Source organism: Rhinatrema bivittatum, chromosome 6 (genome assembly GCF_901001135.1).
Source record: "Rhinatrema bivittatum chromosome 6, aRhiBiv1.1, whole genome shotgun sequence".
Classification (NCBI taxonomy): Eukaryota; Metazoa; Chordata; class Amphibia; order Gymnophiona; family Rhinatrematidae; genus Rhinatrema; species Rhinatrema bivittatum.
The window spans coordinates 192,881,443-192,906,871 of NC_042620.1; the positions used below are offsets into that span (position 1 = coordinate 192,881,443).

The 25,429-nt window shown below is 45.6% G+C and overlaps 1 protein-coding gene across 1 annotated transcript in view; it reads left to right on the forward strand.

The window, feature by feature from the left end:
* The window catches only part of ADAM23 (ADAM metallopeptidase domain 23), a 600,522-nt gene that overhangs the window by 121,185 nt on the left and 453,908 nt on the right, over positions 1-25,429 (forward strand). Inside the window, 1 exon segment of the mRNA XM_029606344.1 lies at positions 2,186-2,249. Coding sequence (XP_029462204.1) covers positions 2,186-2,249 — 64 coding nt within the window.

The following is a 25,429-nucleotide window of genomic DNA, read 5'->3' on the forward strand; positions in this document are numbered from 1 at the left end:
ACAAGGCAAGAAAAAGAAGGGGAGCTCACCTGGTAAAGAGACTAACTTTGTATTGTTTGTATAATTTACATAATTTTATGTATGTAATTTTCTTTCATTTTACATTTGTTTTGTCTTTTAATTTATTGTAAACTATTTTGTTCAATATTTTATTGCTAAAATAGTATATAAATAATTTTAAATAAATAAGGGGGCCTAGACAGGGCACAATACTGACAGGAATCAGTTCATCATCTTGGCATATGTTCTGGCCCTTGAAGTCATGTCTGAGAAGTGATAGTGACCATAGTACTGAAGACATGCAAAACCTCAACCTCCCTAGCCTACGTTAGTCTAGAGGTTGCTTGAGGCAGACTCTCAAGAGATGGCAGAGATATCCAATCCTTGACTTCTTGGAAAAAGGCTTGGACAAGGGACTAGCCCTCAGTTCACTAAGAGTTCAGATGGCAGCCATATTATGCTTTAAGGGTTGCATTAATGGCACCCACGTTGTGCTTTTTGAGAGGGGCAAAGTGGATCAGACCACCCTTCAGACCAATTTTTTCCTCAATGGTACCTTAATCTGGTTCTTAAGGCCTTGGTGGGAGCTCCTTTTGAGTCCTGGAAGAGGGCCTCCCTTAAAGATCTCTCATTAAAGGTGGCATTATTGATAACAGTATGTTCGACTAGACATATTTCTGAATTGCAGGCTTTCTCCGTAGAAGAGCCCTGTTTGGTGGTATCAACAACATGCAATCCTTTTTAAGCCTCCTCCTTGCCCCTTTTCCATCAGAATCAGGTAGTGGTCCTGCCAGCTTTCAGGATAAAATAATGCAAAGGCAAGGAGAGTGCCCTGCATCTTCTAGACATCTAACACATGGTGCTAAGATATCTGAAGGTGACAAAATCCTTCAGGAAAATCAATAGACTATTCGTACTGTTTGATGGACCATGAAAGAAAGCAGTAGCCTTGAAGTCCACAATAGTGAGATGGAACAAGAAAGTCACCATCTCGGCATACCTACTCCAGAGGAAGACAGGCACTGGTGGTGTTGCGTGCACATTCTGCAAATCCTCAGGCCACCTCCTAGGCAGGGAGAATCTGCAGCCCTGCCAGCTAATCATTTCTGCACTCATTCTCCAAGCACTACAGGCTGAATGTAGAGGTGAGGTAGGATATGGCATTTGGATCCAGGGTTCACGGGACAGTCTTGTCTTCCTGCTACCTTAGAGAGCAGGCGAAAAGGAAGGCTAAATTATTCTTACCTGCTAATTTCTTCCTTGAGTCTGCTAGACTAGTCCAGGCCTCACCCAAGAATATAGGGACCATAGACAGATCCAGGCAAGGAACTAAGCTCCTGCCTTTTCTCTTTCTGTTTCCTTTTCACTTCTCATCTCTTCATCCCTCTATACTTTCTGATCTTGCCGGGAATGATCTCAAGGGATCCAAATATGGGTAAAAAAAAATGAATAGAAATGTACATAATGGAGGATCTTGTCTGGTTGCTCTGGTAGAAGGCTACTGGTAAGACCTCTGACCACTTGCCTCCTGTATGAAAAAGAGTGACGTCATAAGGATAGTATGATCTCTCTAGCAGCTGAGGAGCAGGGAAATCCCAAGGGTAATGGACTTGTCTAGCAAGAAAGACAATTATTAGGTAAGAATAATTTAACCTTGTTAGCCATGTAGATTTAGAGGTTACCATTTATTACTTTTGTGGCTGAAGAGCAAGGAATGGATATCCCTTTAGGATATGCTATATTCTTCCAGATAACCTAGTTTGGCCATTGACAGACAGAATGCTGGGATTGATGGACCATTAGTCTAATTCAGCATGGTTCCCTTCCGTCTTTACACTTCCACCCCTGCTCACTTCTCCTCTTCCCTCCCAAAATAAATTCCTATTCACAAGTGAGTCTGAGCTGCTGTTAACCTCTGCTTTGTTTAAGCAAATAATTATACTAATGAAAATTTTAAGGGAATGTGGTACATTGTTTCAATGAAGCATTTTGCTTTTCTATAAGGTATATATTTATAAACCGTGACATTATGAACTTGTCTGCTCTATCCTGTGAATAACAATTTGTAGAATGGCTTTATTTGTAAACAGATAAATCACAGTATTTCATTAAGAGGTTCTTGCAGAAAGATAAGTTTTGTTCTGTGCAGTGCTACTAATTTTATTTCTTTCTCTTCCGTTTTCAGTGGTATGTTTGAAGATGATACTTACATGTACTTGATAGAACCTGTAGAGATGACTCACAATTTGGTAAGTACATTTGTACCTGCTTTTGGGATGAGAAAAAGTAGGTGATAATTATAAATGGAATGTGTTATAGATTTTTCAGACTAAAACTACAGGAGGCAGATGGAAGCCAGTTGATTCTAGCTGTCATCGCTGAAGAACAATTTAAGATGGTGGAAAAATATCATAAAGGGAGGATCTACCAAGGCCGTTCTTCAACAACAGAGTAGATGAGGGGAACAGGTCTGAGGCTATACAGAACTGTAGTCAAGACAAGGAGAAATAATTGAAGGACTTTTATAGTCTAGACAACAAAATCCTAGATGTGCAAGTTCTTATGGCAGAAGGAGACCTAGATATTGTTGCTCTTACAGAGATGTGGTTCATTAAGTCCCATGAGTGACCATATCTGGCTATAATCTATTCCAGAAGGATTGGAAGGGGGAGGAATAATTCTCTTTCCTAGGCAGGATGGTAGTCCTCACAAGTGGGTAACATCATCAGATGGAGCCCAGCACGGAAATCTTTTGTCAAAGTTTAAGAAACTTTGACTGGCACACTGAGCATGCTCAGCATGCCACTATCCATGTGTCCATATGGGATCCCTCTTTAGTCTCTTTTTCCATGGAGCTATCATCTCGAGGATGTGGAGCTCTTGCTGTTTTTTTTTTTCTGGGAAACTGCCACATTCGAGTTTTTCTCACTCTTTTTCTGTGCCGGGTCCCTCAACATCATACTGGCCTTAGTGGGCATCACAGTGAGTTCACATTCCTTATGGTCGAACCCTGATGGTGCCATCCCCCGGTGTTTGTCGGCCTTCGACCACTTGATTGCTTTTTGATATGGCGGGCTTTCGCCAATGCCCCCAGTGCCCCCCCGGATGATGTCCATCACAGACCCAAATGAGTTCTGTGTTCTGTGCTTGAGGGAATCACACGATGTCAGGGGGTATCCCCTCTGCACCCAGATGACCCCCAAGGGTCACTGCGCACACCTAGACAAGATAGCGAAGCTGTTTGGCTCCAGGCAATTTGGTCTTTCGACCTTGGCGTTGGGAAGAAGGGACTAGCGACTGCCGGGACCATGTTGTCTTCTCCTCTGCTGGGTCTCCAGTTGAAGAAGGCACTGGGGACCAGCCTAATCTCGCTCCTCCCTTTCCAGGTCCGGATTGTCATAGTCTCCCTCGGCACCGGGGCCAGGTTCGACACGTTGCCTGAAGTGGAGGAGGTTCGCCATTTGATGTTAGCACTCATGGCTTGGATCCGTTTTCGTGCTCCACACCAAAGCTACCCGATTACCTTCGGCACCTCTCGGAGGCTGGTCTAAAGGCTAACTCCGACGGGGGCATCTCAGTGCGCCTGGGGCCTACCACCAAGGGGTGGATGGTTCACCCATCTCGGTGCTACCCATAGTGGGGTGCTCTATGGGGGCTCTGCTTCAGCTGAAGCTTCCCCTAAGGCCCTCTGCTGTGTCCTGGGACCTTAATGTGGTCTTGGTCCAGCTTATAAAGGCTCCCTTTCAGCCTTTGCGCTCCATTGACCTTAAATACCTGACCTGGAAGGTCATCTTCTTGGTGGCGGTCACATCGGTGCACAGGGTCAGCGAACTTCAGGCCTCGGTGTCGTATCCAACTTACACGAATTTCTTCCACAATAGGGTGGTCCTGCTCACACTCCCTAAGTTTCTGCCTAAGGTGGTGATGGATTTCCATTTAAACCAGTCAATTGTCCTGCCCACCTTTTTTCCAAAGCCTCATTCGCACCAGAGGGAGCGGGCTTGCATAGTCTAGACTGCAAAAGAGCCTTAGCCTTCTACCTGGAGCAGACAGCAGGCCCATAGGCAGCTCTTCATCTCTTTTGACAGAAACAGATTGGGAGTTGCGGTTGCTAAGCAGACTCTGTCCAACTGGCTGGCGATTAGAGATGTGCTTCGTTTTTTTTCTACCGGGTCGTTTTTCGGTTCGAATACTTCGTGGTATAATTCGGGTGGTCTCGTTTCGTTTTCGGTTCGTTTGTCCGAAAACGAAACGAGAAACCCAAAACCGGGCCGAAAAACGAATCGGTAAAACGAAGCTAAAAAAAAAAAACCCACCCAAGCATTTAAAAACATTTTGAATCATTTTCGTACGTATAGGCAACCCCCCCCCCCATCCCAATCCCTCCCCAAGACTTACGAAGATCCCTGGTGGTCCAGCGGGGTCCCGGGTTCCATTTGTCCTCCGTGCCCGGTGCAAGCCGTGCGCCTCAAAATGGTGCCGAATAGCCCGAACTACCATGTCACAGGGGCTTTCGGCGCTATTGGTCAGCCCTGTCACATGGCCATCGGCGCCATCTTGTGCTCCTATCATGTGACAGGAGCTGACCAATGGCGCCGAAAGCCTCTGTGACATAGTATGGACAAAGGCTATCGGCGCCATTTTGGTTACTGGCAGCCGAAAACGAAATCGCTCTCGGACCCTTGCTGGACCCCCAGGGATTATTGGCAAGCCTTGGGGGGGGTCAGGAGCCTTGGGGGATGTTTGCAGTTACTTGTTGCGGTTACAATTGTTTTCATTATCTGTTTCCACAAACTTGATCCTTCGGGGGTTTCTACTTGGGCTTTGATATACTCGATACTGAACTCCTGCAGAGGGGGTAGTAGTATATATGGATACGCCCCCTCAAAGCTTGTGCTGACTCCATCTGCTGGATTGGGGACATAACCCACTGTCTGGACTGATCCATGGTACTACAGGAACGAAAATTAGCAGGTAAATAATAATTTTCTTGTACTTCATTTCCTACACTGCAGCATGTCATGGATTTATGGTAACTCATGATTAGACAACATTAGAAACATAGAAACATAGAAATGACGGCAGAAGAAGACCGAATGGCCCATCCAGTCTGCCCAGCAAGCTTCACACATTTTTTCTCTCATACTTATCTGTTTCTCTTAGCTCTTTGTTCTATTCCCCTTCCACCCCCACCATTAATGTAGAGAGCAGTGATGGAGCTGCATCCAAGTGAAATATCTAGCTTGATTAGTTAGGGGTAGTAGGGGTAGTAACCGCCGCGATAAGCAAGCTACACCCATGCTTATTTGTTTCACTGATGTCAGTGAAGCTTCCATGGGTTGCTGCAGTAACCTGTAGGATTACCATGAATTACAGGAGCTCTTTATGCTAATAGAATTGCCAAAAGTCTATGCTTTAGTCTTTCTTATTGCATTGCAGAAAAAATTAGAAACCAGTCCTGCAAAACCATATGGATTTGGAATGCTTGAAACTATGGTGTGGGATATTTTGTCATAGCATTCAAGAGGGTCCCACGTGGGGAAGGTTAGGAGGCACTGCTTTTTTAAAGATAAGGCATATTTTTAAGAATGTAATTACAGTTTTTCATTATGTCTACTTTGGCCCTTTTTATAGGTTTTGAGCCACTGGATATTAATCATGTTAACATACATGAATCCTGATGTCTAGTCAGCTTCCAGTCTGGATACATTTAGCAGTGTGTAGTGAGCTGAACATTTATTTTTCTAGTAGGGGTGTGGATGCCAGATATGGTAATGTTAACCCTAGGTTTACTGAAAGGAAATCTAAGTAAGTAGCATACAGAAAACTGTCCAATGCTAAATCACATTGTCCTGTATTCAACCATCTTCATTTAGCTGAAATACTAGCTAAAAACAGTGTATGCTTCTGCTATTTTCTCAGGTCAGTGACATAGAGCATGGAGTCCAACAGTGAACTCCCTTATTTCAGAAATGTCTCGTTTGATCATAGGGTCTTCCCTTCTGTATTTGCCATGGCTCTTCTTGGCATGGTAGTTTGTTTTTCTAATGTGTGTGCATAATTTCCAAAAAAAAAGTTTTCTGCGTACAAAATAGCGGATAGTCTTGGTAGGTTTTTTATTTATTATTCCAATTTGATTAGTTGCTATCTGCTATAGCATATTCATAGCAACTTACTTAGTTTTTTTTTTTTTTTTTTTTTTAATATTAAGCTGCAAACCTGGAGACTTTTGGATTAATTCACCTATGTGACCTTAAGTAAGTCATTTTGTAACAGCCCGCATAAGAAAGTTGGCAAATATACACAAGTTACACTAAATTTCATAGCTAACTTACATATATTTGCTGTGAAAATTATCCCACCAATTATTTTGTACGCAGAAAGCTTTTTTTGGAAATTATGCACACACATTTGAAATTCCAAAAGTATGCATGTAAGTCTGAAAGATAGACTTTACAGCTAAACTGGCTGTTGTGAAAATTGCTCCCTATATCTCCCCATTGTGGTTTCTCATATAACCCTTTGTACATGTATGATACTGAAGAAATAATATAAGTATACATGTTTATGTAATATATGTGTGTGTGTGTATATTATATATATATATCAATTGATTCTTTGATACCGGTAGACGCCGAGAAGATGGTGGAAAGGTACATATAAAAGAATAAGAGTGGTGACGGTCAACCGGGATTGTTTCAGAAGGGAGTATGTGTTAAAACAACCCCGAGATGACCGGGATGGCTGATGAAGAAAACGTCAGTTGCGAATTTTAAGCCCCGACACTTCTTGAGTACTTGAAAGTCCTTTTCTTAGGACTGAGGTAATCTTCAAAAAGGATGTTTAAGAGAGGTTTATGCCTCTGGTAAAAATTTTTGCGAGACTCTCCTATCGACACATTGAAAAAGTTGAAGAGTGGTCGGGTCAAGTCGAGAGGTGGGGGTGATTTATTCACTTTTGATCGGTTCCTTTCGAGTTAATTCTCCTGAAGAAGCCAGGAAGGTGAAACAAGGACCTTGTTGGGAAAGAAAATAATACAATCGGGAAACACTACAGATGAGGGATTTCTAATGTGGCATATTCTGGATATCAAAACAACAAAGAGCACTTTAGTGGGTCCTTGAAATCAAATCAAAAAACACAAAAGGCACCACCAATATCACTTAACGATCACTTCTGGCGCGCAAACAAAACTCCAATGTATGAATAAAAATTATTAGTAAAGTAAGAGCCGCATCTGCAAGCCTGACAACGTGTTCAAAATCACCAGGTTGAACCGTCCGGTCTTTTCTTCATTTGCGGCTCCTACCCGACTGTAAAGTCTGCTGAATTGTTCCAGCTGTTAAGCCTAGAAATAATTTTTTGAAATAGATGACTTTATCAATTGCCTTTGGATTTGCATAACCAATATCGCAATGTGTGTGTGTGTGTGTGTGTGTGTGTGTATACCCTAGAGGAAAGGCAATTAGGGGAGATGTGATAGAAATATTTAAATACCTTCAAGACTTCCATACACAGGAGGCAAGCCTCTTGACGAAAAGGAGGCTCTAAAATGAGGGGTCATGTGATGAGGGTGAAAGAAGGTAGATGCAGGAGAAATCCTAGGAAATATTTCTGTATAGAGAGGGTACTGGATACATGGAACAGCCTCCCAGTGGAGGTGGTGGAGACAAAAACAGTATCTGAAATTATGGATGTGCATTTGTGCGTCCATTCGTTTCACCGCGTTTCACGGCTAAGTGTTTATCTAAGGAATGGATGCACAAAACGAATGATGTGTGCTATGTGGGTGTCCATAGACGTAAGCGCGCATCATTTGTTTTGTGCGCCTAGCATCCATTCGTTAGATATTCGCTTAGCGCTGAAATGAATCAAATGAATGGATGCAGAAATGCATATCCCTATCTGAAATCAAGAAAGTATAGAATAATGTCTTATAGTCCCTGGAAGAATTGAAGTATAGTGAACAAGACCTGTTCTTCTGACATTTCTTCTCTGCAGGATGCCTTAATGTTGTAGTATCGAAGTTCCCAATATGGTAATCCTCCCACATACAAAACACTAAGAGGTAGATTTTAAAAGCCTTGTGTGCGCAAAAAATGGTTACATACATGCGTAAGGAGGCTGTGCGGGAGCTATGCAAATTTTAAATAGCCGGGAAGGGTGCGTGTACATTAATGTACTCATGCCCAGAAAAAGTAGGTGGAAGAACAGAGGCAGGACATGGACGTTCTAGAGGTGGAGCCAGCATTGACGCGCCTAGCCCTATTTGCATGCCGCTTTCCTACAGCTCATCAGTAGGGGGGAGAGAGAGAGCGCGCCTCTTTATAAGGCTCAGTCTGATACTCCATATATGGATCATTGTAAGGGGGCACTTTGATTCGGGGGTGGTGTTATAGACATTATTGTAAAGACTGCAATACAAATCAACTTTTTCATCACTAATAAGGTCTACAATTCTTTAATGATGTCAGTTTTACAATGGATACCTCTGAAAGTGTCTGTAACACCAACCCTCCCTTAACCCCAACCCACCTCCCAAAATCTCACTCCGAATCAAAGTTCCCCCTTACAACGGTCCATGTAGAGAGTATCAGACTGAGCCTTATAAAGATTTTCTCTCTTTGTCCTACTGAGGAACTGTAGCAAAGTGGCGCATGTATAGAGCTACGCGCGTCAGTGCTGGCCTCGCCTCTGGAACGCTCATGCCCTGTCCCTTTTTCACCTACTTTTTCTGCATGTAAGATATGTGCGCAGAGCTGCATATATTCGCGCGTGAAGAGTATTTTATAACATTCATGTATACTTTATAAAATAGCGTGCATCTTTGCCTGTGGTGAGATGTGCGTTTATTGGCGCATGCGTGGTTCTTTTAAAATCTACCCGTAATAGTGGAGGACCAAATACACAGTGAGTAGTTTAAAAAAAAACAAAAAACCAACAACACAGTTTCAAAATGTGTTGTAGAACAGTAGCTTTCTCTCTTGGTCGATGCTCAGAAAACAATTTTAAAAAGGCACAGTTCGAAACAAACTGCGGTAGGGCAGTTCTCTCTATAACTGCCAAAACAAATGCTCAAGTAGCAAATTTAAAAAAAAAACCAACACAGTTCAACATATTCTGCAGTAGGTTGCTCTCTCTATATCTTGCCTTGATCTGAATGAGGAGCCAACTCTTGATCTTGTAGACCTCTGTATTTTAGTGGAGCTTTGGCCTGTTTCTCATGGAGATTTACAGATAAGAACAGGGGATCTCTGAGGGAGTGATGGGAATTGTAAAGCTAAATTAGTTGAGCAGATGGGCAGACTAAGTAGGCCATTTGGTCTTTATCTGCCATCACGTTTCTGTATCTATGTCAGGGATGTGCATTTGTTTAAAACTTAATGTTAATCCAAACTGAAATGGCTCTTTTTATTTCTGTTCATTTTGCCACAAAAAGAATGCCCAATCCTTCTGAAAACCCCTCAGATTTTTAGATTTGTTTTGGGGAAATTGTGCTGTTTTCAAATGAGTGCTATTTTCCAAAAACAAAAACGATGCAAAAACAACAACAACAAAAAAAGCCCATGAGCAGTTGTCGGGACCTTTTTGGCCCATCTAATCTGTCCAGTTACCCTTATCTACTGTGTTATTTCATATACCAGTAGCTCTTAACAGGCGGGTTGGGACACACTAGTGTGTCGCGAAGTCCTGGGAGGTGTGTTGCAGAGACAGCAGAAGACAGATCTTTCTTCATCATTCTGCGCAGGAGTTGACTGATTCTTATTGGGTATGACAGGAAGCTGCTCTTGCTTCCTTCTCTTTCTGGGCCCGGCAGGACACCAACTTTATCTTTCTCTGCCTGGCCTGGCAGTGAGGCTGCTGATGCTTTCTTCACCCCATGGGCCTGGATGTGAAAGCGGGAGCATAAGGGATAAATGTGCATGCTCTATAGTTACACTGCTGCTGCCTCCTTATCTTCCTCTTCTCAGTGCTTCTTGCCCTCATCTGCTGCTGATAAAGAGGGAGGGAGATTCTTGATTGGACTGAAGTCCTTTCTGCTGGCTAGAAGCCAGGAGGAGAGGGGAATGTACTGGGTTGGAAGGTGTGGGAAGATAGGACTTTGAGTCTGCTGGGCAGGAAGGCATGGGGGAGATAGGAATTCAGGGGTGGGCAAAGGGGGTTACTGGGTAGGGAGAGGTGGAGGTGGGAGAGAGATTGGGGGCTGATGGGCAAGGAAGAGAAATGGAAGTGGACAGATACAGTGTGGGGCGGCAGAGTTGGGGGAGAGGGGAAGTAGGGATGCTGTGCAGGAAGGGGTAGGAAAGAGGTGGTCCAGAGATATTCTGGGTAGGGAAGGGGAAAGGGAAGGCAGAAAGAGTTGAGCAGGGAGAGAGGGAGCCTGGGGACAGAGGAGGTGGGTTGGGGGTGGTGTAGGAATGTTGGAAAGGGATATGAGCATATGAAGGGAAGACTGAGTAGTTGGGACATGAAAAGGGAGTGACAGGTGTCTGTTTGAGAATATGCATTTCTTCTCTCTTTGTAGGAGGAAATATAATTTTTGTTTCTAGTCTCCAGTTTGCACTACATGCAGAAGGTTGCTTTTGGTTGTTTCCATTCCAGGTTTTGTTTGCACATTTGTAATTTGTAGTCTTTTATTCTACATTTGGTGAAGGCAGGCCTGTCTGTGTTCAATGTATATGTGACTGAGATGAGGTACTTTACTAGAGGTTTATATCAACCTTATTTGTTGCATTTTCTCAATATTATATTGTACTGGAGGTGAACTGCTGCCTTTTCATGCATAGGGCTATTGCTGTTTCATTTCTTGGAGTTAGGGCTGCTGAGGTATGGTAGGTTTGATAGACATGTACAGAGTGGGGTTTGATTGTATTATTTTACAATACATCTGGTAATAGAGTGAGTTTGTAATGCTGTTATTAAGATGACATGGTGAGTTGTTTAGGGAAATGTCTTAGTTCTGCTCTGCATTCATGGTTAGGAAGTGGGAGATTCCTGTGGATGCAGAGCATATGCCTTTATTTAGACCCATGATGGTCATGTGTTTAGTGTTATTCAATCACAATATAGAAGCCAAAATCCCCTCACTACTAACAATATTCAGACAAAGAGAGGAAACAATTCATTTGTTGTCAACCATCTTTATAATTTTTTAACATAGAGAACATAGAGAATTTTTTAACATAGAGACCTTAGTGCAACAATTTTTAAATCCACTGTCTCTTGTCACGCAATGGGCCGCAAACATCAGCCGTTTATTAGCACTGTAATGTAATCACTTGACGTTGTACCTCATTTTTTAACCACCCATTACCTATTTCACCAAACTCAATTTTCTCATACCAAAAATTTTTTTTATTTTTAATTAAACTGAATATTTTTTAAATAAAAATACTTAGCTCCCACTGTAGCGTCCCACTGGGAACTACCTCTAATAGACCAGTTTTTCTTTGAACCTTTGGTCAGTGTCAATCAGGTTTGCACTTGTGTGTGAGGCTATTAATTGCCAATCTGAAACTTTTCGCTATCCTCTAGTTATGGCAGGAGTCTATATATTAAGATTTGAGAGGAAGGCAAGGATTTAAACAATCACCTCCTTCAAGCACAACCAGAATTTATTTTCAAAACTTTCATACAAGCAACAAGTAAAACATTCATGTATTCAGCAACCACCAAGTTGATAGCCTATCCTACAGTCTATTTTAACTCCTCTGAAAAAGAAATAGTATAGACAAGTAGTTCCCAAACATGTCCCTGGAGTTCAGTTTTCAGGATATCAACAATGAATCTGCAGGAGATAAATGTGCATGCACTTCCTCCATAGCATGCAGATTTTATTTCATCCATATTCATTGTAGATATCCTAAAAACCTGACTGGCTGGAGGCCCTCCAGGACAGGTTTGAGAATAGCCTAAACTCCCCTCACTTTGTAGTGTAACTCTTGTACTCACCAGTTTAGCTCCCTCTGGCTCATTGACAAGATAACAGAAAATACAACAACATTTGATTAAGCATATACACTCTTTAAATAGCTTTAAATAACATCAACATTAAGATTCAGACAGAGGTCCAGCAGCGAAATGATGGATAGCCAATCTTTTGCACCAGGTGCCATATGTATGATTATCTACCTGTTGGTAGAGTTTGTATGTGTGCACCTGGTGCAAAGAGCTCCTGGTTCTTGAAGAATGAGTACGATCTCTGGAGGACACAGGGATAGACATATAGGAGCTGAGGTAGATAGATTAAAAGAGATATATTGAGGAGACCTTCAGTGACATTGTAGATCAGTCCCAACTCCAGTCTTTGTGCTGCTTTGGAGAAGCAAGGCTACCTAGAAGGAGACAATTGCCTTGAATATGATACCTTATCCTCTTACTCCAAGGATGCATCTCCAGGGGTGTGCACCCAAGAAAGGAAGGGTTTGGACTATTGTAGTTGACAAGTCATTAGGCATATAGATAGCTGGGTGGGTGGTGGGCATGATGATCACTTGGTAACTTGCCTGCCTGATGTGAATATAGTGGGATCTCATGTGTCACCTCGATAGGATTTTAGACAGTGCTGGGGAGGAGCCAGCTGTTATGTGGATATCACCAAAACCAAAAAGATGAAGGCCCCTCTGGAAAGCTTGGTGACTAAACATCAGTGGTATCAGAAACTTTGCCCAAACATATAGTAAAAAAAAAAATATGGCAGCCCTGTAACCTATTAATTAGCAAATGCTATGACACCTCTGGCCCATAAATCAATCATGTATCACAATTATCAAAACAATTATAGATTTTAAAAAGGTGCGCGCGGGCATACATGTGCGCCCGCTACCCAGTGTGCCGCACATGTACAACCCGATTTTATAACTTGTGCACTCAAGTTATAAAATCAGGGTCGGCGCGGGCAAGGTGGTGCACGCCATGGCCACGCCACCTTCCCCCATTCCTTCCCAAGCCACTCCGAAATCAGAACGGTATGGAAGGGAACTTCCCTTCCCCCTAACCTGACCTTCCCACCCCTTCCCCCTAACCTTTCCTCCCCTAGCCCTACTCTAACCCCCCCAAATTTTTATTTTACCTTTTGCCGCCTGCCGGCAGACTGCCAACACACAATCCTTCAACCCCCGCCCCTTTAGTAAAGCTCCGGGACTTACACGCGACTCGGGGCTTTACGCACGTCGCTGGGCCTTTTTAAAATCCGGCCCACTGAGTGTAAGAACGTCAGGTTTGGAACACGGAAATGCTGATTGATGCTGCTGCCAGAGCTTTAGAAAACAGAAAACTATTGTAAAATCTCTCCAGCATAACCTGACACTGACAGTGGTTTGGCAGAATCTGCCTGCATCAGAGATTTGTAAGGTTTTGGGTGGACCCTTGGACACTGTGGCAGCTGACCACAACCACGGGGCGGAGTCCCATGAGGGGCCACAGGTCAGGCTCAGCTTTGGGACACACAACACAGAGTTATATCTTTTATTAGACAGAGTTGAGAAGCCACCAGAGGTGGCAGTAGTGAGTAGAGATGAAGCCTGGCTGGCTAGGGTTCCTCAGGATACTGGAACAGCGATTCCCTCTATGGCTGTGCTGTAGTGGAGAAAACTGAGATAGTGAGTACAGTGGAGCATACACAGAATTCTGGTATAGAGCCTCGTTGGTAAAGTTACTCACACAGCGGTTTCTCCCGGAACAGCGGCGGATTCCTGAGGACGACCGGCCCGGGTATTCGCCGCCCAGGCTGGCCCAGGACACATCATGTGGTCTGCCAAGCGCGGCTCTGTCACAGCCGCGCATGGCAGACCACGTGACTGGAGCGACCAGCCCACCGGGGGATGCCCGATCCCCCCGATAGGCAATCCGCCCCAGTCCCGGAAGGTGACACAGAAGCAGGAATAGAGCAGGCCCTCTAGGAGCGAGTACCTGGTTCCAGGGACAACTCTGAGGAAATAAAGTTGGTAACTCACTGATGATGTAGGCAGCGGTTTCTTCCAAGCAGAAGAGATAGGTTCAGGCAGCGAGTCAGGGAACATGGGACCTCGAGGAGTGAGTACCGGTTCCTGATAGCGACCTGCAAGAAATGAGAGAGGCCCCCGAGGAGCGGGTACCCTGTTAGGATAAAGTCCAAAAGTTGGAGAGGCAGAGTAGCTAGGTTTGGAGAGCGAGTCCCTTGCTAACTCGATTACCTAGCAAAAAAGTGTAGGCTTTTGTATCCGGGATGCGTGACGTCATCACAGGGGGACGCCCCTGAGGTTTGCGCCAAAGAGAGAATAAGAAGCAGGGCCGCGTGGCGCGCACGCCCTATGGTACCTGGACAACATGGTGGGATGCAGCGCCCAAGCCGGACGGGGACGCCGGAGAGGACGGCAGCCAGACGTCCATCAACTGCGGGAGGAGTCGCAAAAAAAGGTAAGGTGGGGGAGTGGAGACATCGGGCAGCGACAGTCGTAACAAATAGATACGAAAATGATAATGTAAAAATCTACAAATCATGATGTCTGGCATCTTGAGTGTTCTGCTGATATTGAATTCTTCAGCAGCGCCAATAGCAGTTTATTCACAGATGGTGGTGAGTGCAAATGTGATGCTGAACATTTCTCTGCCAGTTTGGACCATGGCCTCATGCTTAGATAGTGCCAAGCTATGGTGCCTCTGTGCTGACTGTGCTTGACCTATAGTGTTTTGATGGTGCCAACCATGCTGGATCCTTGTCCTTTGTCGCTCACCATGTTGGAGCTGCTGGTGCCGATGTCTCCATCCTAGTAGCAGAAGATGCTGTGTCTTTCATTGGTGTATCGCGCTCTTGCACCAGTGGTGTCGAGGAGCCTCAAGCCCATTTCTCAAGCCCTGATTGGGGCAGTGTTGGACGATGCTCGGTGCTTCTTGGAGCCCTTACTTGATTCGCCATGCACAAAGTTCACAGATGTGAAAAAGCTGCAACTTCCCCCCCCCCCCCCCCAAATCATTTTTATTGATGAAACAAGGAAAAGACAACCAAACTAGAACAATTGTCTCATTGGATGACAAATCATAACATCAAACAGTTAAAACATCAGTAATAAAATAAATGTCCTATACTTCCGTCTCATATTATAAAATCAAACAGCCCTTCCCTTCCCAATAAAAAGAAAGACCCTTCTCCCTTAAATTCCCAACACATACACACACCCTTCTCCCTTAAATTCCCAACACACACACCCCAATCACTTCATTCTCACCATTACATATTGCCATCCCTTCTACCCATTCTTATGCCTGGTCTAGCTTACAATTTTCCAAGATGTAGAGTACCCCAGCTCTTTTAGTCTCAATTTTTCTCGTTGTGACAATTCAGAGACACTTTGCCAAGTAAACACATATTCCTCTGGCATTTTCCGTGCAAGAAAGCACGCACCATATCTTTCCATTTGCATAATAACAGACATTTGCTCATAACAAATTATGAAAGAAGGAAGTTCTGTTATCCATTCCTTCAAGATACATTAACATGCTACTACTTTGATATACTGCAATTGCCCTCTAGACAGTTGAGGAAACAGTCTTCACCTGTTCTTCATCTCCCAATATGAAAATATCTCCCACTAATGGCAGGGTCACTTGAACACAAGAGTGCAAGGCAGAAATGACTTCCTGCCAAAAGTTGAGAGTTTTAGTGCACCCAAGAAGGATGCATGAACATAAGAACATAAGAAAATGCCATACTGGGTCAGACCAAGGGTCCATCAAGCCCAGCATCCTGTTTCCAACAGTGCCAATCCAGGCCAAAAGAACCTGGCAAGTACCCAAAAACTAAGTCTATTCCATGTTACCATTGCTAATGGCAGCGGCTATTCTCTAAGTGAACTTAATAGCAGGTAATGGACTTCTCCTCCAAGAACTTCTCCAATCCTTTTTTAAACACAGCTATACTAACTGCACTAACCACATCCTCTGGCAACAAATTCCAGAGTTTAATTGTGCGTTGAGTAAAAAAGAACTTTCTCCGAATAGTTTTAAATGTGCCCCATGCTAACTTCATGGAGTGCCCCCTAGTCTTTCTACTATCCAACTTACATTTATGACAATCATTATCCACCAATCCTATTTTATATAGGTGTATGCTATCAATTTGACAATGTTTATTTAAAAGTTTTAATCATACAAAGCAAAAACAATCTTGTTCAGGAAACAATTAGGTGCTAAAAGCAATAAAGTATTGAAAATTACAAACCATAGAAATACAATATTAAATGGCAGACTAAACATATCTCATAAAAAAAATGCAGGGATACATGATTCCAAGGAGATAAAAGGAAAAGAAAACTCAACATTAAGAAGAAAAGGATTAACTTGACTGAACTACCGATAAATTAATATCTAGACCTGACTGACTAGCAGTGTGCGGGACAAGTGGCTGTTTCTTAGCATCCAAAAAGGCTCTTAGCTGTTCAGGGGCAAAAAGATATACCATAAGACATTCATTTTAATGATGCATTTACAGGGATACCGTAAAAGAAAAGAGGCACCATTGGAAACAGTTTTTTCTGTTTCATTGAACAAAAACCTCCTTTTCTGTCTTGCGTTATCTTTGAAATATCAGGAAACATTCTAACTAATTGACCATAAAATTGAAAATTCAAGTGCCTAAAGTAGAACCTCATAGTCTTATCCTGCTCTGTTAAGAAAGATACTAACAATGTACTACATTATATCACTTTAGTCCCAGATGGCTCTAGAAATTGATACGATTAAATAATTCTGCAGAACTCTGGCCTGTTGAATAAGAGTCTTTACAAACTGCACTTGGCAGGAAAAAGACTTTCTTAATTGAGTGAACCTGATCTTCTGGAATAAGTATAACTTCATGAAAGTATCCTTTTAAGGTAATATAAGGCAGCTCCCTATTATTTTAGGAAAGTTCACAAGCCTGAGATTCAAATGTTAATTCCAGTTTTCTAACAGTTTAATTCTTCTAGATAGAAAATTCCTATCTTTAATCATAGCCATATTAAAGTCTCAGATTTTCTTGATATCTGACCCCACAGTTTGGATAGAAGATTGTACACTCTGTAAAACTTCATTTTTCTTAACCATTGAGTCCGGACTGTTGGTTAGATCAATTTTCTTATTGTAGTCCTTTATTGCATGCTTAAGTCTAGGTTCTAAGGTCACTGGTGTGCAGGCTTAGTCAGTGAAAGATGGAACTCACCCAAAGGTTGATGTTCCCTGTGAGGGGAAGATATGGGGAGAACTCCAGTATCCAATTTCCTAGCGTGTAGCAGATGGACTCAGGACCAATGGGTATAGTGTACTCCTGATAGCAGTTGGAGAAGGATCAGATTTCAATCTGACGTCAGCCCTAGTACATATACCCCTGCAGGAAGTGCAGCTCTTCAGTATTTTCCGTCTCCATAGCAGTTAGGGACTACCTGCACGCTCTCATAGCGTTAGAGTAAATTCACCGGAGAAAACCCAAAAGAAGAAATCTTACCTTTACAGACGAGCCTCGCTCTCCTGCGGTGACACCCTCGGGTATTTTCCCTCAATTGAGAATTCCCAAGGTGATTTCCGCGATCCCTCGGAGGTAAGCCTTGGTCTGGCGGCCAACCCTTGGCGGGGACCTAGCCCCCGATTTCGGGTGCGGCTGAGAGGCAGCGGGTGCAACCTTGAGCATGGTGGTGAAGGTATTTCCCTCTCCCCCCGCAGCTGGAGACCACCCGGAACGAAACCGGGAAGCGCCGAGACAAGGTAAGGTAGAAATCTTCTTTAAAGACTCCGGTGTCCGAAGCTCAAGGAGTTGCACAGGTCGCCAGCCGGGACCAGTGCCACTGGGTTGATCCGCCCTAGCAGGGCTAGACCCCGGTTAGATCCAACGTCCTCCCATGTGGAGACCCCTATGGTGGTCGCCATATTTTCCGCATGGTCGCCGGCACCATTTTGATCTGCTCACCGCCCGCTTCGCCGTTTCGATCGTGCGCACAGAGGCGAGCCGTGCGCACACATTCCTTGTGCGCACAATGTTGCACGCTCAAGTACCGTGCGCACAAGATACGCGCATAACACGCGCTCAGTGTGCCGGGCGCATAACTACGATTTCGTGAACGCACACCCAATGTACGCGCACATCTTCAATGCACCGGAGGGCATAACAGATTTTACGTGCCTATATCCATGGCACCACCGGAAAAGGAGCTCAAGGCTCAGGTCCTCTGCTCAGCATGCCACATCAGAGCCACACAACACGAAGAGGCCGACGCCCTGTGTATCCAGTGTGAGGAGGCCCTAGGGGATCCAGCCCAGGGCCAGCCCCAGCCGGGACCAGGTTCTAGCTCCTCAATAAATACCACGGACCTAGCGAACCCCAGCGGTACACCCCCTCAGACGGGACCCCCCAGGGACACAGCGCCCCCTAGCTTGGACCTAGCGTCTATCTCCTGGGTGGAATTCTTCAAAGGCCTGCACACCTTCGTTCACATGCAGACGGAGCCTCTGATAACACGGCCACAGCCTCCACCATAGGACCCTTACGCCCTGGGCCCCTCTAGGCCCAGAGAAGTGAATCCACCGCCCAGAAGCCTCACCTACGGGGACACGGACAACTCGGAGGAGGAATCAGAACCCCTGGAGGAGGGGGAAATCCCTCTGGGGACAGAGCCTCACCGGACCATGAGACGCTTCTTCACCAGGTCTGGAAGCTGGGTGACCAGCTTCCAGACCTGGTCACCCACAGCCTGAAGGAGCTTGCTATCCTGGGCACAAGTGCCTCGGGGGAGCCTAAGATGAATCCCCTGCTAGAGGGACTCTGTCAGAACTCTGTTTCCCTCTATTACAAGCCGTCCAACAGCTAATTGACCTGGAATGGGTTGCCCCAGAGTCTACATTCAAAGGGGGATGGGCTCTGGCAGCCATGTACCCTCTGGACCTGGCGGCCAAAGACCTTCTGACATGCCCAAAAGTGGATGCCATGGTCTGCGCGGTCTCGAAGTGCACTACTCTATCCCAGTGGAGGGAGGTGCAGCACTCAAAGATGCTCAAGACGGATGTTTGAAATCCATTCTCAAACAGTCCTTTGATGTCGCCGCTATGTCTCTACAGATAGCCTGCTGCGCCGTGGTGACCCGTGCCTGCCTATCACAGACAAGGAGTAACACTCCTGGGGAAGCCATAGAACCAGCAGTATCATTCCTCACGGATGCTGCTTCCGATCTGGTGCGCACCGCAGCTAGAGGAGTGTCATCAGCCGTGGCAGCCAGGAGGCAACTCTGGCTCCGAAGCTGTTCGGCCAATGCGTCTTCCAAAACGAGACTCACAAGAATGCCCTTCAAGGGATCCCTACTGTTCAGAAGCGAACTAGAGAAAACTGGCTAACAAATGGGGCGAGTCCCCACTGTCGCGGCTACCGGAGGACAGGAATAAGAGAAACCAGCGACCCTTCCCCCGATCTTCCAGGGGCAGAGGCTCACAGCGCTTCAACCCATACAGAAACACTTGTCAAGCACCTCGTCCTACAGGCAGGAACCAGTCTTTTCGGAACAAGCACAACAAAAGGGGAACCAGCTTGGGACCAGGCCCCAGCCGCACCCCACAGTGAGAATCAGCCGACCCGTCCAAAGGAAGAAGCCATAGGGGGCAGACTTGCCCTATTCTACCAAAGATGGGTCGAGATAACTTCGGATAAGTAGGTCCTAACCATCATTTGAGAGGGGTACTACCTGGATTTCCTCCGAACCCCTCTGGACAAGTTCGTGGAATCCCTCTGCCACGACCCCTCCAAGGGGGTGGCAGTGGAAGCTACACTAATCAGATTGCTAGCCCTAAAGGCCATAACCCCAGTGCCTCCACAACAATTAAATACTAGGCATTATTCCATTTATTTTATCATCCCCAAGAAAGAGGGAACGTTCAGACCCATCCTGGACCTCAAGTTTGTCAACCGTCACCTGAATATCCCCCGCTTCCACATGGAAATCCTACGCTCTGTAATAAGGGCGATACAACCGGGAGAGTTTCTCACATCCCTAGATATGTTGGAAGCCTACCTACACATTCCGATCCATCAAGAACATCAGCGCTTCCTACATTTCAAAATCCTGGACCGTCACTACCAGTTCCGGGCACTACCCTTCGGGTTAGCCACAGCACCCCGACGTTCACCAAGATCATAATGGTAGTGGCAGCAACACTGAGGAAGGAAGGAATCCTCATGCACCCTTACCTAGACGATTGGCTGATCAGGGCGAAATCCCCAGAGGAAAGTCACCAGGCAACCAACAGAGTCAAAACTCTACTGGAGAGCCTCGGATGGGTGGTCAACACAAACAAAAGCTGTCTGCATCCCTCACAGTCTCTAGAATACTTAGGAGTCCGATTCGACACCAAACAAGACAAGGTCATCCTGACACAGACAAGGAGATCAAAACTGATGAACCAGTTGCAAACCCAGCTGAGCCAACCTCGCCCCAGAGCATGGGATTACCTACAAGTCCTCGGTCTCATGGCATCCACACTGGAAGTAGTGCCATGGGCACAGCTCACATGAGACCCCTACAGCGCTCACTTCTATCGCGATGGAATCCACTGTCCCAGAACTTAGACTGTACGTCTACAGCTCCCGGGCAGAGTTCGGACCCAACTGCGATGGTGGCTACAAGACGGCCACCTGAGCCAGGGAACAAGACTATTTTCACCGACCTGAATCCTGCTCACCACAGATGCCAGCCTACAAGGATGGGGAGCACACTGTGAAGAGCTAACCGCCCAAGGGCAATGGAACACAGAATTGTCGTGATGGAACATCAAGCCCGGGCAGTCAGACTAGCCTGCCTATGGTTCGATCACAGACTCTGAGACAAAGCGGTCAGAGTAATGTCAGACAATGCCACAACAGTGTGGCCTTCATCAATCGTCAGGGAGGAACCAGAAGCCAACAGGTGTCTCTGGAAATAGACCCCCTAATGTCGTGGGCGGAAGTGAATCTCCAGGAGATTTTGGCCGTCCACATCGCCGGGAAAGACATCACGGCGGATTACCTCAGCAGAGAAAGTCTAGACCCAGGGGAATGGAAGCTGTCGACCGCAGCGTTCCAACTGATAGTGAACCGTTGGGGAACACCAACGATGGACCTTCTGGTAAACCGGTCCAACGCCCAAGTGCCCAGTTTCTTCAGCCGCAGGCGGGAATCTCAGTCTCAGGGAATCGATACACTGGTACAGACCTGGCCACAGGAGACTCTGTTGTACGCCTTCCCACCATGGCCCCTATTGGGAGCAATCATTCACAAGATAAAACAACACAGGGGACCAGTACTTCTTGTGGCCCCGGACTGGCCAAGAAGATCGTGGTATGCAGACATGCGAAGACTGACAGGGACTCCCCTGCCACTACCTCCACACAGAGACCTGCTTCAACAAGGGCCGATCCTCCACGAGGATCCAACTCAATTCTCTCTTACGGTCTGGCCATTGAAAGGACTCGCCTGAGGAAGAGCGGATACTCGGGGGCTGTAATTGACACCCTACTCTGAGCACGCAAGTTCTCCACATCTCTAACATACATAAGGATTTGGAGAGTATTCGAAGCTTGGTGCGAGGACCACGACATCATACCATGCTCAGTCAAAATTCCTGCGATCTTGGAATTCCTACAGAACGGCCTACAGAAGGGATTGTCCCTCAACTCCATCAAGGTACAGGTGGCCGCATTGTCATGCTACGGAACCGAGAGCAATAGTGACAACATAGCCTCTCACCCGGATGTTTTCCGCTTCCTGAAAGGAGTCAAGCACATTCGACCACCCCTAAAGTGGCTGGTACCTCTTTGGAACCTCAACCTGGTCCTAGATTTCTTAGCAGGAGCCTCCTTCAGACCTCTCCGTGGCCTGTCTCTCTGACTATTAACATTGAAGACAGCCTTCCTGCTGGCAGTTTGTTCAGCCCGACATATATCCGAGCTACAAGCACTGTCCTGCCGTGAGCCGTTTCTCAGGCTCACCCTGGAAACCATCCAGTTACGCACGGTCCCCTCGTTCCTCCCTAAGGTGGTGTCTCACTTCCATCTCAACCAAAACATCTCGCTACCATCGCCAGATGAGCATAAGAATTCGGAAGAGGCTCGAAGTCTACGCCACCTCAACATTGGCAGACTCCTATCCAGATACCTGGAAATGTCGGAACCCGTACGAAAAACGGACCACCTTCACAGCGGGAAGAGGCAAGGGGAAACGGGCTCGCGAGCAACCATAGCCCGCTGGATCAAAGAAGTCATCAAGGCGGCCTATGTAGAAGCAGGCAAGCCGCCGCCTCTACAAGTCAAGGCCCATTCTGCTAGGGCCCAGGCAGTTTCCTGGGCGTAAACCAAGATTCTGTCACCTGTCGAGATCTGCAGGGCGGCGACATGGTCCTCCATCCACAACTTCTCCAGGTTTTACCGCTTGGATGTTCAGGCTCAGGAGGACACAGCATTTGCAAGGGCTGTACTAAGTGGGTCACGGGCAGCCTCCCATCCGGTTCAGGAGTAGCTTTTATACATCCCATTGGTCCTGAGTCCATCTGCTACATGCTAGGAAATGGAAAAATTACTTACCTGATAATTTTGTTTTCCTTAGTGTAGACAAATTGACTCAGCATCCCACCAACGGCTGCCGTTACTCATGGAATTCTCGGGGGAGATCCCCAGGAGCGAGTGATTCAAGGGTAAGCCATGCTTTCCTTCATCTAGAGCACCCATCCTACCGGGTGTCGACGTATCCCATTTGAGGGCACTGGTGGTCTCCAGCTATAGCCAATTCAACCAGTTCAAATTAATCAAGTTAATCAAGTTATTCAAGTTATTCAAATTAGTCAGTCACATGTATATCCACAATGCTTTTCGAGGAGAATACTGAAGAGCTGCACTTCCTGCAGGGGTATATGTACTAGGGCTGACGTCAGATTGAAATCTGATCTGTCTCCAACTGCTGTCAGGAGTACACTATACCCATTGGTCCTGAGTCCATCTGTCTACACTAAGGAAAATTGAGATTATCAGGTAAGTAATTTCTCCATTCTGCAGCCCCCGAAAACTCAAGGTATGTTGGGTTGGTAACCCCCATTTCACCTCTAGTTGGCCCTAGCAGAGATGGCAAAGCTTGTACTTCCTCTCTCACAGCTTTGCAGGCCACCTCCACCGGCTTCCGTGACCTCACTATTCTGTGACACCGATGACTCGATCAAGCGGCCAAACCTCTGTGCTGGTGGGGATCAAAGATCAAAGGGGCTGAGTGAAACCTCATTCCCTGATCTTTCCCTCACCTTGTCTTTTCTTTTAGAAGACATAATGCAGAAAAAGGACTCGAGGAAATCAAGGTAGTGAACAGCAACTAAACGTGACTTTGCTCAGGAGGCCATCTTGCCTCCCCGAGTTTGGCCATTTTGTAAGCTTTATTTTTTGCCATCTGGGGGACATCCGGCTACAATTGTAGCAGTTAAAAGAATAGTGGTATGGCCTCGGGCACCTATAATAGATCATATGTGATGGATATCTTTTATCTGCAGACACAGTTGCTGAAGCTGCTTACTGTAGGTGTCTTAGTCCCGAGCATGGTCCTTTTCTTTCCTTTTTTCTTTCTTTCTTGTTTTGTTTTGGTAGCATTGAAAAGTCTTGTGGAAACTGCTGAGGTAGTGAGGCAGAAAAATGAAAAGTAGAGAAAAAGTTAGAGAAAACTCTTCAACAGCAAGAGAGAAAGGTGAACATCTGAACAACAGTATAGATAAATATTGACTGAGAACCTCACAAGGAAGTGCTCATGTGGGAACACCTTCACATGATCAATAGATTAAAGTTTCTTGAGCTCAGAGAGAGTGGTGATGTCACCTGTCATGGCTAATTAATCACTCTGCTTGATGATGGTGAAAGAAAAAAAAACAACCAGGAGTGGTGCTTATTAATTTACTGAAAAGCACATGGACATTTTGAGGACAATTTTCAAAAGTCATTTATCCCTATTGGATTTTTATCTGGTTAAAGGCGTGTCTGAAAATTGCCCACCCTGTAGGGCATGAGGATGAACAACATGTATACTTTTCCCTTGGGAAAGAGATGCAGCCAGAGCCAGGTTAGTTTGGGGGAGGCCATAGGCCCCAGCTCTGTGGGTATTGGGGGTTCTTGAACACCCCTAATATTGTCTCTTGTACTCCTGTAGATTGGAAGCTGAGAGCTCCAAGCTGCAGGGGACAGCAGTAAGGAAGTGCTTCTGTGTTTCTGCTACTATTCCCATCTTCCCTGCATTTTCTTGGATTGGCTTTGGAATGCCTGATCAATAGGCTGAAGAGGAGGGCAGGAAGGAAGGTCATGCCTCCTCTGACACTTCCTGTTTCCCCGTGCAGTCTGTTGTCTGGTTGTGTAATGACTGATCAGTGGACTGCAGGGGGATCAGAGAGCAGCAGGTGTAGTGTAGGACAGACAGGCTTCCTGAGGTGCAGTGACTAGGAAAGGTAAACTTGAGCTATAAGGAAGGTGCGAGAGGGGTTGCGAGAACTGCTAAGAGATGGAATCGGTAGGAGAGATAATGGAGGCTGAGGGATGGAAAGACTGATTGTAAAAGGACATACTGGCTGGGAGAGAGAACATTGCTGTGAGGGTCTGGGAGAGGAACTGAAAGAAGAAATTCTGACTGGGACAGGAGGATGTAAGGAACTGTGAGGGTAAGAGGAACTGAGAGAAAAGCTGTGGGAGAGGCATAGACATGGGCTAAGAGAAGGAACATGGGCTATGAGAATGGGAAGGTAAGAACATAAGAAATTGCCATGCTGGGTCAGACCAAGGGTCCATCAAGCCCAGCATCCTGTTTCCAACAGAGGCCAAAAACCAGGCCACAAGAACCTGGCAATTACCCAAACACTAAGAAGAACCCATGCTACTGATGCAATTAATAGCAGTGGCTATTCCCTAAGTATAATTGATTAATAGCCATTAATGGACTTCTCCTCCAAGAACTTATCCAAACCTTTTTTGAACCCAGCTACACTAACTGCACTAACTACCTTCTCTGGCAACAAATTCCAGAGCTTTATTGTGCGTTGAGTGAAAAAGAATTTTCTCCGATTAGTCTTAAATGTGTTACTTGCTAACTTCATGGAATGCCCCCTAGTCCTTCTATTATTCGAAAGTGTAAATAACCGAGTCACATCTACTCGTTCAAGACCTCTCATGATCTTAAAGACCTCTATCATATCCCCCCTCAGCCGTCTCTTCTCCAAGCTGAACAGCCCTAACCTCTTCAGCCTAGCTGAGGAAAGGGAAACAGGGATAAAATCTGGGAGAGAAGACATGGGCTGTAATAAGAGGAGCAGAGGTTAGTGATTAGGTGAAGTTAATTTAAGAGGAAGAGAGGTGAAGAGGAATGAGAGAGGAATTCTCTGGGCTGATGGGGGAGGTAAGCCAAGAGAAGGGTTTTGAGGAAAGAGGATTACGGTGGAAGAAGAGG